The sequence below is a fragment of the Primulina eburnea genome, chromosome 11 (genome assembly GCF_022965805.1).
Source record: "Primulina eburnea isolate SZY01 chromosome 11, ASM2296580v1, whole genome shotgun sequence".
Classification (NCBI taxonomy): Eukaryota; Viridiplantae; Streptophyta; class Magnoliopsida; order Lamiales; family Gesneriaceae; genus Primulina; species Primulina eburnea.
The window spans coordinates 42,852,921-42,870,405 of NC_133111.1; the positions used below are offsets into that span (position 1 = coordinate 42,852,921).

General features: G+C 36.6%; 2 protein-coding genes and 1 long non-coding RNA gene across 6 annotated transcripts; 1 reads left to right on the plus strand and 2 right to left on the minus strand.

Annotated features, from left to right (window-relative positions):
• Positions 1-8,866: 8,866 nt before the first annotated feature.
• Positions 8,867-9,374, minus strand: LOC140806333 (uncharacterized). Its single transcript, XR_012112477.1, has 2 exons — positions 9,218-9,374; positions 8,867-9,098 (listed from the first exon to the last, which is right to left on the minus strand). It is a non-coding gene; the product is annotated as an uncharacterized lncRNA (long non-coding RNA).
• On the plus strand, positions 9,375-11,187 carry LOC140806332 (uncharacterized). Of its 3 annotated transcripts, none has more exons than XM_073162929.1 (6): positions 9,375-9,593; positions 9,687-9,830; positions 10,024-10,110; positions 10,221-10,453; positions 10,684-10,725; positions 10,891-11,187. In XM_073162929.1, exons 1-6 carry the CDS (start codon positions 9,512-9,514, stop codon positions 11,062-11,064), a joined length of 762 nt encoding a protein of 253 aa, XP_073019030.1. In that variant the 5' UTR covers positions 9,375-9,511; the 3' UTR covers positions 11,065-11,187. The 3 variants fall into 3 exon arrangements, with proteins under 3 accessions (XP_073019030.1, XP_073019029.1, XP_073019031.1); XM_073162928.1 differs by having other exon boundaries at positions 10,678-10,725; positions 10,891-11,186; XM_073162930.1 differs by having other exon boundaries at positions 10,690-10,725; positions 10,891-11,186.
• A 3,066-nt stretch (positions 11,188-14,253) lies between these two features.
• On the minus strand, positions 14,254-17,239 carry LOC140806334 (cysteine-rich receptor-like protein kinase 42). Of its 2 annotated transcripts, XM_073162931.1 has the most exons (5): positions 16,336-17,239; positions 15,781-15,894; positions 15,109-15,688; positions 14,890-15,034; positions 14,254-14,811 (listed from the first exon to the last, which is right to left on the minus strand). In XM_073162931.1, exons 1-5 carry the CDS (start codon positions 17,096-17,098, stop codon positions 14,467-14,469), a joined length of 1,947 nt encoding a protein of 648 aa, XP_073019032.1. In that variant the 5' UTR covers positions 17,099-17,239; the 3' UTR covers positions 14,254-14,466. The 2 variants fall into 2 exon arrangements, with proteins under 2 accessions (XP_073019032.1, XP_073019033.1); XM_073162932.1 differs by lacking the exon at positions 15,781-15,894.
• Between the last annotated feature and the right edge of the window lie 246 nt (positions 17,240-17,485).

Here is a 17,485-nt window from a genome sequence, read left to right on the forward strand (position 1 = left end):
GTGAATTGTGAATTTACATAAATATCCGTACCTTCATTTAATAATAATAATTTACATAAATATCCTTACTTTCATTTAATAATAATCATTAATACACGTTTTCTTTTTCATATATTCTTTTAATAATAATCATTTCATTAATACATTTTTATTTTTAAATTTAAAATTAAATACTTTAATATTTACATTGACATCAAATTCACAGAAAATCACTATCATAAATACATGTTTATTTTTTTTGTTTGTTTATCATCTATTCATCTTTATAATAATCATTAATATATTTTTATTTTAAAATTTAAAATTAATTACTACATATTTTCTTTTTCATATATTCTTTTAATAATAATCATTAATAATTTTTATTTTTAAATTTAAAATTAATTACTTTAATATTTACATTGACATCAAATTCACATAAAATCACTATCATAATTATATATTTATTTTTTTTGTTTTTTTCATCTATTCTTTTAATAATAATCATTAATATGTTTTTATTTTTAAATTTAATTATTTACTTTAATATTTACATTGACATCAAATTCACAGAAAATCACTATCATAATGTTATAAATTTAAATAAATTGTTAATGTTACGAACATTAATGTAATAATGGGAAAACAAATAGAGATGAGTGTGATTGAATAAAATTAAATTATTAATAAATATTAAGGTCATATAAAACATTTTTTTCCCATTTAGAAGGTAGATATATATAGATTACTTATGTATCAACAAAATACGTGATTGAGAGAAAATGTTTGTATGTAAGTGATTTCTTTGTAAACATTTAAGTTATTTAATCAATTTTCAATATATGATGCTAAATACATATTACTAAATAATATAATATCTATTAATTAATCTATTAAATATATGACTATCATTTGTGAGCTTACTATTATATTATTTTTTTTGTTTTACAATTTGTCATGTTAATGTTGTTATTTAAGTCATTTTTTTATCTTAGTTTAATAAGATCATTAATAGTGTATTTAACTCAATCAAACTAATTATTATTTTAATTTATTTTTAAATTTAATTTTAATTACTTAAATTTATATATTGCCGTCAAATAATAATAGGAAGACAAAGGGAGATGAGTCGGACTGAATAAAAATATATTATTAATAAATATTAATGTCATACAAAATTTCTTTCTCCCATTTAGAATAAAAATATTTTCAAACTCTTTATGTGTCAATATAGATATGTGATTGAGAGAAATGTTTGTATGTAAGTGATTTCAAACACTGTTTTTAAGTTATTTAGTCAATTTTTTTATAAATGCTGCTAAATAAATATTACTAAATAATATGCTCCATTTGATCATTTTGTGTTCTTGCAATGAGGAGTTTTTTTTACCATAGCGTTAACATGTTTGATTGTTATATGTCATTTGTATTGATCATGTAATTGTTTTTGGATTGTTTATGTGATTTGTTGTTTGCACGAAGAAAAGAGAAACAAAATCAAATATCCAACAAAAATGGTTATTTTTCAATTTTTTATTGTTGAGATATTTTGTTAATTTTTAAACACGTAATGCATTTTTTCTGTTTGCTTAGATTACTTAGTTTGAAGTGACTTATAAAATATTAAAAAAATTGAAATATTTCTTCGTTTTTACGTTATGTCTCAGAATATCAAGAGATAATATTTTTTATTTATTGAGACAATTGTATTTCCAAACTTCTGTCCATAAATCAATATTTAATTTTTTTAAGACATTATTATATTCTCTAATCAATTTTTTTTTTACTTAGATTGATAGAAGACATTTTAATTTGAGTTTTTATGTTCTTGCTTATATTATTTTTGTAATATTATTTATTATGAAAATAATAGGTGAACTACAAAATTTGGTAGGTCTAAGAGTCCTCTGATGAACGACAAATATGGATAAATTATTAAAATATATAATATCCAGTAGATTTTTGGCATGCGATTTTGTTCTAATTCAATGATTATGCATGATTCTAAGTTTTAATTATATCACAAGTTAACACATGCTTTGTTGTTGCTAGATATATTTTGTCAATAGTATAATATTTTTCTATGGTTTAAGAAAAATTGTGTGACTTTGTATTATATTTTTACGGCTCCTTTTCTAAATGGTTTTCTTATGATTTCAAGGCACTATTTTTCATTTGTGCTTTTTTAAAGAAGTGGAATGAATATCTATAAAACGATGACATTAATTAATAAGGCGTCTTCTCTTTATTTGAAAAAAATATTGGAAAATTTATACAAATTATGAATAATATGAGTTAATATTTAATTTGAGAGTGATTTATGCTTTTTATTACTCGTATATAGTTCAATATCTTTGTTATTGTACTAAATAAATTATTTTTAAACTTTGAGTTATCATTTTTTCATTATCGAGGTTGTTTGTGTTATGATTTTTTTATTCGTTTTGGTTAGTATTGTTGGCGGTAATTGATTTTTCTGATATTATATGATGTGTCTTGTTGTTTATAAAAATAATTATGAGAGTATACCAATCAAAGCCACATATTTTGGGTCTTCTGTTCTACGAAGAGAATAATAAATGGTTTCTGTGAATTATATAATTTTTTGGTTTTTCATACATATAGTTTACGAAATGCGTCGAATTTTGAACAAAAAAGTTAAGACAAACATAGTGAATGAAAAAAAAAAAATAGACATGTTAAATAAAAAAAAATAATGTTGTGTATTACTATGTTGGGTGCAATAATTGTCCCTGCTTGGTAGAGCGGTTGAACCGTGGTGCTTGAGCTACTGTGCGGTTTAAAAGATTTGAGTTGCACCATTACTACTAGCTATAGCTTTTGGTAAAGCGGCAAGCGCTCGGCCCTACAATTGGTATCAGAGCCAAGGTCACGGGTTCGATTCCCATTGATTGCGAATAGTGCAATTATTGAGAGGGAGATTGTTGGGTGCAATAATTGTTCCTGCTTGGTAGAGCGGCCGAACCGTGGTGCTTGAGCTGCTGTGCAGTTTAAAAGATTTGAGCTGCACCATTACTACTAACTATAGATTTTGGTATAGCGGCAAGCGCTCGGTCCTATATACTATGTCTTAATTTCTGTATGATATAATTCAAGCACATTTTTTTTATAGATATTTGAAATTAGGTTCAACTAAGTAACATGAAACATATACATATATATTAAATCATATTTAAAGCAAAATATTAAGATCAAGAATAATTCAGATTTAAATTTAAACGAAGCACAATGAAGAAGAAATTGAAGAATTGTATATGTACATTTAGTGTTATATAATGATTATGTTGTTACTTCATGGTTGTCCGACATATGAATGTCATATAAAATGTCAATATTTCTCAATAAAATAGTTTTTCAAAAGAAAAAATTCTTCATTCAGAAAAAAATACATAAAAAACAAATTGTGCATAATTCTCATTCTATTTATAATGGTATGAGAACAATTCTAAAACTTTGTTGACACAATTTAATAGATCAATTTTGTGTATTTTATTGAGACATTAAGCCAATTTCACTTTATTTCCTCCAATATTATCTCGATATATTTCGATGTGACTACGAGATTGTTTTTGTCTTTTTTTTTAGTCAAAGTGTCTAACCACTAATTCATAACATATATGATGGTAGCATAGAAAACTCCTCGTCCATGAAATCTAAATGGTTATATTATTAGATGAGATATTGAATAAGATAAATACTTTGACATATATTTGAATGATATCTCATATGCATATCTTAATTACATTATTCGTATCTCTTCTCAGGATTTTTAAAATACAATAATTAAGTTTGTATATCGTTCCACGAGATATAAAATATTATAAAACAAAATATAAACTCGATAGAAGAAAATTTATTTTGTTTCAATGAATAATAATATAATATTACGTTCTAAACGCAACAAATGAGATTGAAACTATATCATCATCATGACATAATGCACGCAATCATTATTTCAAAGCTTCCAAAAAATGACGATGAAGATGATTTTCTTGAATTGCGTCAAATTAAATGAGGACACAATTCAAAGATATAACCATTTGAAGAGATTTCAAGTATTTTTCTCACAGTGATTGAGAAATAGTTGTTAAAAATTTATTAACCTTATAGCTATATATTTATAATATTGATACTAAATATATAAAAATGATATCACAAATATCACAATATTTGAAGAAGGTGCAACACCATTCATTGGTTATGTTGTTGAAGAATATATAAGTTATACATACTTTTAGTCACAGTGAAAACTTATCGCGAATAAAAGTATTTTTGCTTAGTTGTTATAGTTGATGATTGTCAAAAGCTGAAAAATCATTTAACAACAAAAAAATAGCCAGAAAAATAAGATTATCAGATAAAAACAATGTAGAAAACCGAAAAAATGTCGTGATAAAGAAGCAAACTATGAGCATGTCAGATCCCAGATAAGGATTGTAAATAACATAATATATGTTAAAGACGCTCAGATACTTGCTGAGCATATCAAAATAGTTATATGCATATTATAACAAACTACGACAAAGAGTTGTTGAGTTCTCAAAATCAACCAAGAAGCATATTTGAAAGTGTGTCAAGTGGATAAGATAATTTCTCTTATTCATATACTGTCTATGGTCATGATTTTTTTATTTTTTATGGCTTAGTTTGTTTCAGTTGATAAATGTTATTAGTCATGTTTTAATTCATTTAAATATTATCAAAATTTCGCATATATATTTTCAGCAGTTTAAGTTTTTACGTGCAACGCACGTGCATTTATCTAGTTGAACAAAATAGACTCATAACACTGCAAAATCTGTCGAGTAGCCAAGCAAACTAGAGCTATGTTTCCATCTGTCGAGAGACACAATTCCCCACATAGTTTCCATCTTGCCCACATGGACCTATAGGTCATTATCGCACTGCCATAATGAAGGTGCTAAGTATTTTCTAACATTGTTCGATGATTTTTCGAGATGTTCATGGGTGTTCTCGATACAGTTTAAGTCAGACACTCTTGAAAAAATATGTTCTTAACATTCATCCATTAATGGATTCAGATTGCACGATCTGTGTACACATTAACTAGTTGATGGACTGGGGACGATTTATTTTACTTTCAGACTCTGAGGAGGGACTGCCATTTTCAACCTCGTTGGACTCACCTCAGATAAATTGTATCATTGTATCCATGAATCTGGGAGAGGAAGGGCGAGATGAGACAAAATCTTAGGTCATTTTAATAAATCCACACCAAGCTACAGTTTCGTTCTCAGATTGTCGATAGTAAAAGATAAAACCAACCTCAAAATCTTGGTTTCTGATACCCCTGTAAGAGCCCGGGTCATGGATGACCCGGAATATCAAATGGATTCCCAAATCCGAGTGAGTCTGCAGATGGATTCTTCTGGAGCCGGGCAGGCGCAAGTCCATGCTCTACTCTCCGGGCAGTCATAGGCCCGGGCTCTTGTATAAATCTCCAGGGAGGCATTCTACCCGGCCACCTCGATATAAGCACCGCACTCGAGTATACTAGCAGAATAGGATGTGGGCGACTGTCCCATCTCTGACACCGTGCTGATGAGTTGACATGTCAGAATATAGGGTGTGCTCAGCCGTCCTACTATAATTAGTAGGTAGCACGGAGAACGAGGTAATCATTACTTCTCATACTATAAATACCAGGTTCTCTCTTTACATTTACATGGGATTCATTCACACCAATATCACAGCCATCACTTGGCTACATTGGTTTTATTGCTTGAGTACCCTGCTGACTTAAGCATCGGAGTGGTCACGCCGGACACCCCTCCGGCGCCCATTCACGAGTTCATCTCCTTGTCTGCAGGTCACAGTGGAAGCTATAGCTCACAGATCCATCTATTGTGCTCATTTTCCTGAACAACATTATTGATTCGATCCGGTGGAGTAACCGACCCAGCTCACCCATTTCGCCAGGATCGCATCATTGGCGCCGTCTGTGGGAACTTGAGCTCAAGACGTAGATATGGTTTATATTCAAAAGTAAGTCCGAACTTGCTCGGCATCTCAGTAAGCCCAACTCTGCTTGGCAAACATACAAGTCCGACCAGCTCGGTACTCAAATCTTATATTTGGATTTTATATGGGCTCGAAGCTCAGCAGCTATCCCAGATTGGCTTGGAAGAACATTTGCTATGCACTCAGTAGTATACAGCTATATTAGTCACCTAATTTAGCTCAACCAGAGAAGTTTCACTCTAACGAAAATGAATTCGGATTCAGTATTTCCAGGTTAGTGATTTGGTTTTTAATAAAACAAATATAGCAGGAGAAGCAAAATTATTTGAAGCCCGGGAGATATGAGGCCCCGGCATCCTATATTAAAGTCCAGGGATCCGTACCCTGGCTCGGGGCTCCGTACCTCGACCATTTATGAAGGCCAGGGCTCCGCACCCTGGTTATCTATTAAGTCCAGGGATCCGTACCCTGGCTCGGGGCTCCGTACCTCGACCATTTATGAAGGCCAGGGCTCCGCACCCTTGTTATCTATTAAGTCCAGGGATCCGTACCTTGGCTCGGGGCTCCGTACCTCGACCATTTATGAAGGCCAGGGCTCCGCACCCTGGTTATCTATTAAGTCCAGGGATCCGTACCTTGGCTCGGGGCTCCGTACCTCGACCATTTATGAAGGTCAGGGCTCCGCACCCTGGTTATCTATTAAGTCCAGGGATCCGTACCTTGGCTCGGGGCTCCGTACCTCGACCATTTATGAAGGCCAGGGCTCCGCACCCTGGTTATCTATTAAGTCCAGGGATCCGTACCTTGGCTCGGGGCTCCGTACCTCGACCATTTATGAAGGCCAGGGCTCCGCACCCTGGTTATCTATTAAGTCCAGGGATCCGTACCTTGGCTCGGGGCTCCGTACCTCGACCATTTATGAAGGCCAGGGCTCCGCACCCTGGTTATCTATTAAGTCCAGGGATCCGTACCTTGGCTCGGGGCTCCGTACCTCGACCATTTATGAAGGCCAGGGCTCCGCACCCTGGTTATCTATTAAGTCCAGGGATCCGTACCCTGGCTCGGGGCTCCGTACCTCGACCATTCATGAAGGCCAAGGCTCCGCGCCTTGGTTATTGATAAGCCCAGGGCACTACACCCTGGCTCGGGGCTCCGCACCTCGACCATTCCAAGTCCCGGGACCTGCTCCCCGGCTCAGGGCTCCGCACCCTGGTTATCTATTAAGTCCAGGGATCCGTACCTTGGCTCGGGGCTCCGTACCTCGACCATTTATGAAGGCCAGGGCTCCGCACCCTGGTTATCTATTAAGTCCAGGGATCCGTACCTTGGCTCGGGGCTCCGTACCTCGACCATTTATGAAGGCCAGGGCTCCGCACCCTGGTTATCTATTAAGTCCAGGGATCCGTACCCTGGCTCGGGGCTCCGTACCTCGACCATTTATGAAGGTCAGGGCTCCGCACCCTGGTTATCTATTAAGTCCAGGGATCCGTACCCTGGCTCGGGGCTCCGTACCTCGACCATTTATGAAGGCCAGGGCTCCGCACCCTGGTTATCTATTAAGTCCAGGGATCCGTACCCTGGCTCGGGGCTCCGTACCTCGACCATTTATGAAGGCCAGGGCTCCGCACCCTGGTTATCTATTAAGTCCAGGGATCCGTACCCTGGCTCGGGGCTCCGCACCTCGACCATTCCCAAGTCCCGGGACATGCTCCCCGGCCCAAGGCTCCGTACCTTGGTTATTTATAAGTCCAGGGATCCGTACCCTGGCTCGGGGCTCCGCACCTCGACCATTCTAAGTCCGGGAGATATGAGGCCCCGACAATCTATTTTAAAGTCCATGAGACACGAGACTCCGACATCTTATCTCAAGTCCATGAGACACGAGACTCCGGCATTTTATCTCATTTCTAGGAAACATGAAGCCCCCGATGCTTTTATAGAACAAGATTGATTATCTCTTTGGGAATCCAAGCATGACTGATCGGGACAGCGAGTATGACTCTAGCCCGACTATTTAAGGGATGTGTGATGATACCCCTGTAAGAGCCCGGGTCATGGATGACCCGGAATATCAAATGGATTCCCAAATCCGAGTGAGTCTGCAGATGGATTCTTCTGGAGCCGGGCAGGCGCAAGTCCATGCTCTACTCTCCGGGCAGTCATAGGCCCGGGCTCTTGTATAAATCTCCAGGGAGGCATTCTACCCGGCCACCTCGATATAAGCACCGCACTCGAGTATACTAGCAGAATAGGATGTGGGCGACTGTCCCATCTCTGACACCGTGCTGATGAGTTGACATGTCAGAATATAGGGTGTGCTCAGCCGTCCTACTATAATTAGTAGGTAGCACGGAGAACGAGGTAATCATTACTTCTCATACTATAAATACCAGGTTCTCTCTTTACATTTACATGGGATTCATTCACACCAATATCACAGCCATCACTTGGCTACATTGGTTTTATTGCTTGAGTACCCTGCTGACTTAAGCATCGGAGTGGTCACGCCGGACACCCCTCCGGCGCCCATTCACGAGTTCATCTCCTTGTCTGCAGGTCACAGTGGAAGCTATAGCTCACAGATCCATCTATTGTGCTCATTTTCCTGAACAACATTATTGATTCGATCCGGTGGAGTAACCGACCCAGCTCACCCATTTCGCCAGGATCGCATCAGTTTCTTTGAAACAAAACATCGTTCAACGTTACCAACCTATGCCAGCATTTTCGTCCACCAATAGAGCATTATGTTGCAAGGGCCCTCGCCAAACGCTGCCAGAAGCACTCCTATCAACCTCGAATCCCGTTCGACTAACGGATGCATAATAATATTTCCTTAGTTCATTGCTCGTTAAAATGTCGTAGGCTTTGTTAACTATCAGTGTGTTCTCATGACCCTGAAACTTAATCTTAATTAATTAAACTTCTTACATTGAAATTAAAATTCAAGAACATGATATGGGATGCACATAAGGCACTTGTTCCCCTGCTATATCCGGATGACATTTCTTTTGCAGTCTCCTGTAAGCATAACAGAAACTGCAAGCAATTGATAGTGATTCTTGCTTTCTTCTAGCGGGTTCCGACCACATCTAGCCACAACTGATCTTTGTCTCCTACCGATACAAAACCATAAAAATAAATCCCATTTTTTAGGCAATATTCACAGCAAAGAACGCAACTTTCGCTATTAATTCACCACGGAAGGAACCGTGTTAATGTTTAAACATATTACCTACAGATGGGCTTCTTGAAATATGGTCGGTGATTGCTTCACAAAGGATTTGACATAGAGAATTGGAGATGAGATACAAAAGAGGATGCCATTTTTTCCTTGCTTGCAGAGGCAGATGCTGTTTCACTAGATACTTGTGTATACATGACAATGGGACCAAGATATTTTGGTCTCCTCAGTGTGTTCCCTCTATCCAATTCTTAAACCCGTTTCTTATAAAGCGTGTGAAAGGAAAAGAGAATGCCGATTTATTATGAGAAAAAGCGTGTTTAGAAAGACATGAGTCACTGAAAAATGTTCGCCGTCAGATTTCTCCGGCCGTTTAGGGCTCCTATCGCTGCCACTGTTTCGTCCTCTTCCGTCGGAACAACTCCTCGTTAGTCCCCTTCCCAATCAACAGGCATATACTCCTCTCTATGCTCACCCCAGTCAAATGAATACACTGATCACTGTCTTATTCTGTTGTCAGGTTTCGGGAAATCGGATTTTTTCAAGGCGTGGATAAAATTGGGAGCTACAAACTCTCCGGAGCTGTGTACCGTGACCAAATCTAGCTTCAAATCGGTTGCGTTGCGGAAATCATTTGAATACGCTCAGAAATTGTGGGACTCAGGTGAATTCAAGTTTTTAGTGGAGCTTCCATTTGTTCTTGATGACTGTGTTAATTTGTTCTATCACCATATTGGACAACCAACGAGATCAATGTACTTCACTATTGAAGGTTTTGCTTTGTGGATAAAGGGGTCATACCATTGTTGAATTACAGTCATCTATTGAAATTCTGTAACTGTTGGTTTTGCTCACAGAATGCAGGTTTTCGGTTCGAAATACGGTTATGTGTGGTGTTCTTGGATCAATTGTCCTTTGGCCAAGGATTTCTTATTGTTTGGAAGGTGAGTAGCAAATTTTCTGGTAAGTGTATTGTTTTCATGTACTTTGAAAGTGATTGTTACTTGCTATGTGGTTGGCATGAGCGAGTGAAATTTTGTTTCTCATTTTGTAGGTTTCCATCCACTGGCTGATTATCCTCAAACGATTTCAACGGATTCGCCTTCTTGCGAAAAAGTTGATGGGATTATTGCTTTGATTCGGAAATTGCTAGTGCCGTTTTTCCTGATTTTAAATTTGTGGCTGAATTGGGGACAGAGTCACCCTGTCTTCCTTGTGGCTAAAGTTACTCTTGTCTTTCTAACCACAAAGCCATACCCTTCCTCGGTTTATTTAGTTGTTGATCGGGTAATTTGCTTTTTCTCCATTGGTTGCCTGTATGGAATTGTGCATGTTTAGGAAATACTTCACCATATTTCTTGAAATCCATCTTTCTGTCATATATAGAATTACTGAAACTCTGTAGTTTACAAAAAGATTGTGAAATGTTATGAGTAGTTTCTCTAAATATTCGGGTTTCATAATTTCATAGCTTCCACCTCGTTTTTCCCTTTTGATATTAATCTCTTCAGTTGCAGCACCAGATTATTGGCCGACAACCCTTCTTGTACAGATTCAAGGTGATTTTCTTGCTCCATTTATCGAATTTTCTCAGTTATTGCTGAGCAATACTGTCCTTGTGCATTTTCTTATTGAATTCAGTGTCAAATTTGGAGTTAAGAAGATACAAAAATCCAAGTTCTTTCTTTGGTTCTTTTTACATCTTCCTCCACTGTAATTTTCAGCCTCCGCAATTAAAGACGGTAGAAGTTGAAGATTACACTTTCTTATGTCTCGCTAGAGTTGAAATGAAAGACGAAAAACTTGTGCTGATCGGGGTTTGGGTGGTTGGTGGATCTTGCCTTTGTCGTGGTTCAAGGAAGTTCTTCTCTTTGATAAATCATCATGGAAGGAACTAGTTTCTCTAGCTAAGAGCAGATTTAGATTGCCTGCTGATACATGTTAAATACTGAGATAAGGGTCGGACAATACTTTTTTCATCTCCATCTCCTAATATATAAAATCCTCGTGTTATTTAAAAGCTTCAATCACGTATAGTATATCTTTCATAAGACGGTCTCACGGATCTTTGTTCGTGAGACATACAATAAAAATTAATATATTTGACATAAAAAGTAATATTTTTCGTGGATGACCCATATAGAATGACTGTTTCACAAAATTGACATGTGAGACCGCATCACATGAGTTTTTGTGATTGATTTATTATTTAATAAAACCGATAAATCTGATTTAGTTCGAACTTTTATAAACACGAACGAAACCGGCACTTGACACCGCTGATGAAAATCATTCATTTAGCTTTATTCTCTGTTATATATTGAATAAAACAAATCTAAACGCACAAGTAAGATGTTCGAAAAAATGTAATTGTAGTTGTTTTAGATAATTTTTAATTTTATTACTACCCAAGTTTATGAATAAAACAGTACTATTCAGATGACATTTACGTACTAATCATTAGTTTATCTTATCCTTCAAATCATTAAGTCATAACATTAATTGTTTCAACAACTTTTTTCCATGCATTTACAAATTCTGCTCCAAGAAAAAAATTACTTGCTTGGAGTTGAAACAAAGATTATCTAACTACAACACATTTTGGAAAGAGTTATACATGATTCACAAAAGCTCTTTGTGAGACGGTTTCACGAGTCAATTTTGTGAAACAGATATTCTATATGGGTCATCCACGAAAAAATATTATTTTTTATGTCAAATATATTAATTTTTATTATAAATATGAACAGAATTGATCCGTTTCACGAATAAAGATCCGTGTGTCCATATTATGAAAGACCTACTCACTCAATTATGGTTCATGTTTTTGTTCTCTTTATTTTTTATTCATTAAACTAAAATTATAGTTTAATCCCTAACAAAAAAATTTATTATCTATGACTATCATTTAAAAAAAATTAAATTAAAAAATTAAACAAATACGTATCAAACGTCACTTATATAAATACATACGGCAGCATACTTTCAAGTTTTTAATAATTTTCGTTCAAAAAAAGGTTTTTAATAATTAAAACTGTCGGATGATACATCTTCCCCCGTTCACCAGAGAACCAGAGACTGCAGTAAAGATGACGGCTTTTGTGTTTTGTTGTTTTTATATTCAGCTTTATCTTGTCCAAGTTTAAATCTTTTGTGGAAAATTCCTATAATTTTAGAGATTGTAGAGTGTGTTCAGTTGATGTTTTTACTTGTGAAGTCTCTCTCCCGTTTTCCTTTTTTCTCTGAAAATAACCAAAATTTCTGAAGCGACATCTTATTTTGCGATAATTTGAGAATGTGGGTAAAAATATTTTCTGGGATTACGGTTGCAAGTTATTTTGCTACTACTTTTTTGTTGAATTTAAGGAGAAAAAGGAGGAGAATTTATATAAACTGAGTATGGTTCTTCTATATATCTACACAGGTGTCCATATATCATTGCTGCAAGAGGTGTGCGAGGAAGAGACAAAAGAGATGTCTTCCTCAAGAAATGTTTTTCGAAATTTTTTTAGGCTGCGTGTATAAATTTCAAATCTATTCATTTATTTTTGTAATTTAGTGAAAAATCATATACTTCAAATTCAAAATTTTTTCATGATTATATGATGTTTTATGATGAACATCAAATCCACGTCTTTAATAGATATATAATGTTTCGTGTTAGTTATATACTTTCTGTTATAATTACCCTTACATCTCCCAGCTCAATGTTTGCAGAGAATGGAACCTGTGAATTATGATCCGTACCAAACATTTCATCCAACACCATATTTGGAATTCAACTCATGGAATTATAATCCTGGAGTTGTATCCGGCTCTTAATGATAATTACAAAGAAAGACGCAACATCGCAATGTGATTTATGTGGAAATGCGACGAAGTTGTCTCGAGATATGTAAGTTTGACTGTGGATTTGAATATCTACTATGGACTAGCTGTAATGGTTTAGCAGTGGTCCCTGATCTCAGAGACTCGGATATTTATTATGTTACTAATCCCTTGACAAAACAGCGGGCTATACTCCCTCCAAATTCCAGTGAGATAATTGAGGCTTCTGTGGAGTATGAAGTGGTGTTTGCGTGTGGTAAGAAACCATATGGTCCAAGTCCAAGTGCTAACTATTGTAGTTGATAGAGTTTGGCGACATATTGACATAGGACACTCGTCTCACAATAGGAGATCCGTGTCATTAGTTACCGGAGGCTATGCACACTGGATTGGCAAAACTTTGTTTTGACATTGAATGTAGAGAGTGAAACCATTAGTTGGTTTCCTAAGCCTCAATTTCCAAAAAATGGGCTGTAATTTATCCATTATAGAACCAATGAGTTTACGAGGGATGTTTGGGAAATGAATCCAGAAACTGGAGAGTGGACCGTGATTCTTAGCGTTGATTTAAAACCTTTGAGATCCCATTTTAAGAACTTGTGTTGCAAAAATGCCAAATCGATAGTTCCCTTCGGTTGCTTAACATTTAGAGAGGTCTTGTCTTCACTCTTCAGTACTGGATGTACTCAGACAAATTCAGTCGTTTGAGTTGGGCACCAATTTGAAATCATACCGTTTTCAAGCTCATGTGAACAGCTTGGTTTGGTTGGAAGAATGATTTTAAGTTAATAGAATAGGAAAGAAGCGGAGAATTCCAATTTCAAGATTGATTGCTCCTGACATGCAATTCTAAATGGGGTGAGTCTCGTAGTTAGTTTGATTGTCTGAGTAATTTTGATGGAAGCACATACATACAGGTTTGTTTCGATTGTGTTTTTTTTCAATTCATTTGAGCTCCTGGTGTGGATGATAATGTTTTTTAGAGCATATCTTTCATAAAAATATGTTATGTAGTTTTGAATTAAGAGGCATTCGTACTTGAACTTGGTGGTCTCGAACTGAGCTATGTTCCTGATTTGCTGCAAAATGTGAGTCTCCCTTTCCTGTTTTGCTGCAAAATGTGAGTCTCCCTGAGCATGATGCATGAAGTTTTTCCTAAGAATTTGTGGTGATAGTAGCACATGAAATAATAGGTTCAACTACGTGAGAGACAAAGAAGAGGGACCTCATGAACTTCGATAAAATTGAAGGCCGTGTCACAATAGCAATCTCTGGTGCTCCCATTTTGTCAAATGATATTTTTTTTTACATCAAATACAAATCTCTGAATTCAAAATTATCTTTCCTACAATTCTCTACGCATTTTCGAAATCTAATACAAGATTTGTACAGATATTAACTTTTTGCACACAAAACTAGCTCTTACATTGTATCCCTTTACAAAACTTCATTCGTAGTTTGGATATATACGCTTATAGATCACAACTCTGTATACTCGATGACTCTGCTGATGAGTATCGGTCTCCGAGTTTTTTAACCGTGTTTGATGATGAACTGTTTGTGCTGTATGATGACTGACCAGAGTCTGCCGAAACCATACTGTTTAAAAATGGTGGTTGATTTGGCTCGGGAATTTCGCAGTTTTCGTTCACAAGCATTCGAACGACTTCCTCCATCGAAGGCCTCTGAGCGACAGAAGCCTGTGTGCACAGAAGCCCGATTTTCAGCACTTTTGAGGTCTCCATTGATGGAAAATCACCTTTTAGAAGAGGATCCACTGCTTCAGTTAATCTATTTGTCTTGTAGAGTTTCCAAACCTAATGCCAGAACAAGAAAATATTTAATAATTAACATTGCAAGATCGAAGAAAAATGTTTCGAGCCATGAGATTTTACAGTCTTTAGAAGGGACCCGGAATCCTCCTCAAATGCGTTGTTCTTCCTGCCGCACACAATTTCAAGAACCAACACCCCGAAGCTATAGACATCGGCTTTCTCAGTAAGCTGTCCTTTTACAAGATACTCGGGAGCCATGTATCCCCTGTCAAAACAACTTCTTAAAATCGAGAGAACTTGAATGCTCAAAACATTCGGATTTAGAAGAAAGTTTCTTACAATGTGCCCGCGATTCCTGTGCTTAGATGAGTTTTATCAGCTGCAAAACATCGAGCAAGACCAAAATCAGCGATTTTAGGATTAAAATTTTCATCAAGAAGGATGTTGCTGCTCTTTATGTCCCTGTGAATGATTCTGGATGAGCAACCACCATGAAGGAAGGCTATCCCCTCAGCAGTTCCGACAATTATATTGAATCGTTCCTTCCAGTTCAGAATCTTGGCCTTGTTTCTGATGCATTCTTCGAGGCTTTTGTTGGGTACAAATTCGTAAACCAGCAAACTCTCAGGGCCCTCAATGCTACAGCCCAGAAGCTTTACAAGGTTCTTGTGTTCAACTCCACTGATCAAATTTATCTCATTGAAGAACTCATCTACCCACTGCCTGGTGCTAAAAAACAACCTTTTCACGGCTATCGTTTGACCATTCGAAAGGGTTCCCTTGTACACTGAGCCAGCCCCTCCTTGGCCTAGTTTTCTTGAACCGTCGAAATAGTTTGTCGCCCTCTCCAACGTTTCATATTTGAAATTCAAATTCGATTTGTTGTAGGAATATGAAATCCGGCCGAGATTACTACGTCCTGCAAGGATTTTAAATGGTGAAATAAATTTTCTGTCGATTACATAAAAGAAAAACTGAAATTTATCATTCTTTATGGACAATTTATATTACTTTGTTTTCGTCTTTTCCATCTTCCATAGGATGCATAACCAGCAAATAGAGAAACCATGCAGAAGAATGCCACGGACAAAGCAATCGCTATTGAAGTCCCTGTTTTAGTGACTCCTAGAAAATAAAAAAAAATAAAACAATAAGCAATTTTTATGAGAATGAATCAACACTACAAGGAAAATGAACAGAAAAAAAAGGGTCGCTGTAATATGGTACGAAATGTCACCCACCTTCAACCTTATAATCAGATTAATGAGCCATCCAAAGTTGAAAGACAAAGCATGGAAATGCAAAAAATTCGATCATGAAATCAAAATACAACGAAAAAACAAGAAAAGGGACACAAAAGAATATATTACAGTGTATATCGATTGCATCAAAACACGTAGAAGATCACTAAATTATCGCAGCACCGAAGCTAAAGGCGCATACAGAATCATGCCGCCAAAGAATGGATTCCATTTCCTAGGCACAAAAAACAGACTCTAACAAAATAACAAAACCAAGAATCGGCTTAATTCCAACAACCCGTTAAAAGAATTGCATCAAACTCACCGGAGTTTCGATTTGAATCCTCGGATTGATTAGAGAAAAACTTGACCGTGGAATACCTCAAATAGCAACCAGCATTCAAAGCTCTGCCTTCCCTACTCGGCAGACAAGTTTTCACTTCTCTATTCGCCTTCGCCAAACACTCCCTACATCCATCCCCGGTCAAAGTCTTCCAGCACTCCGCCAATCCAAAGACACCCTTAATCCCATCCGCCGCGTGCCCCCTATTCGAAACCGCAGCAGCAGTTAGATTATCCATCAGCTCCGCCACATTCTTCCCGAATTCCACATCAACCCCCACCCCCACCCCCACGGTGCTGTTGCAATTCACCTTATCCCAAACGGGGTCGGTTCTTTCATCGAAAAAACTGTAGTTATCATATCGCAGGAAGCACCCGTCCAGAAATATGCGGCCGGAAGCTGAAGGCAGGCAGTGGGGAAGGCGTGTGCGGCTGGCGGCGTAGCACTGAAGGCAATCATCGTGAGACAAATCACTGTGACACTGAGCAAGGCTGTATATGGAAAAATCGGCGGAGTGCACCGTGTAATTCCCCCAGTCATCCGCCGTGACACGCTGCGAGAGCGATCGCATTTCTTCAACGAAGACAGGAATATAGCTGCTGTTCGGCACCGGCGGCGGTTTTCCGCATAGCAACCCGGCTTCGAAAATTCTGGGATCGGACAAAGAAAAATGTGGAGCCTTGCTGAAGAAGATGAAGATGATGATCCATGCTAAGCCGGTAAAATTTTGGATTCTTGAATTCATATAGAAAATTTTTTTCTGTTTCGTGATCACTGTAGAATCTGAAACAGCCAGCGGAGGCGAGTGATGAATCCAACGGACATTTGAGTTCTGTTCTGTTCCTCTTCTTTTTCCCACCGGAGAGGATGATGATGAATCAGTGAGGCATATATATATAAATTGATTATATGAAATATCTTAAATATTATAATATAAATTTTATTATGCCATTTATTAAAATCATAGAAATTTTTTTAAATGCTTTATTTTAATAGATATACGGATATATATATATGTAAAAAAAAAAAAGAAAGGAAAACGAAGCATATAGAGAATTGAAAATGTAAACAAGGGTGAGTCCAATTGGAATAGTCAAAATGTAGCCGCTTAACTGGACCTTGTCTCCTGGAT

What these genes read in the sequence shown, in the direction of transcription:
- LOC140806332 (XM_073162928.1), top strand. Translation starts at nt 9,512, where the DNA reads ATGTTCGCCGTCAGATTTCTCCGGCCGTTTAGGGCTCCTATCGCTGCC. An exon ending in TTCCGTCGGAACAACTCCTC is followed by an intron (nt 9,594 to 9,686) that starts GTTAGTCCCCTT and finishes TTCTGTTGTCAG; the next exon opens with GTTTCGGGAAATCGGATTTT. An exon ending in CCTTCTTGTACAGATTCAAG is followed by an intron (nt 10,726 to 10,890) that starts GTGATTTTCTTG and finishes TGTAATTTTCAG; the next exon opens with CCTCCGCAATTAAAGACGGT.
- LOC140806334 (XM_073162931.1), bottom strand. Translation starts at nt 17,098, where the DNA reads ATGAATTCAAGAATCCAAAATTTTACCGGCTTAGCATGGATCATCATC. An exon ending in GGATTCAAATCGAAACTCCG is followed by an intron (nt 15,895 to 16,335) that starts GTGAGTTTGATG and finishes TTTATTTTCTAG; the next exon opens with GAGTCACTAAAACAGGGACT. An exon ending in ACAGGAATCGCGGGCACATT is followed by an intron (nt 15,035 to 15,108) that starts GTAAGAAACTTT and finishes TTGTTTTGACAG; the next exon opens with GGGATACATGGCTCCCGAGT.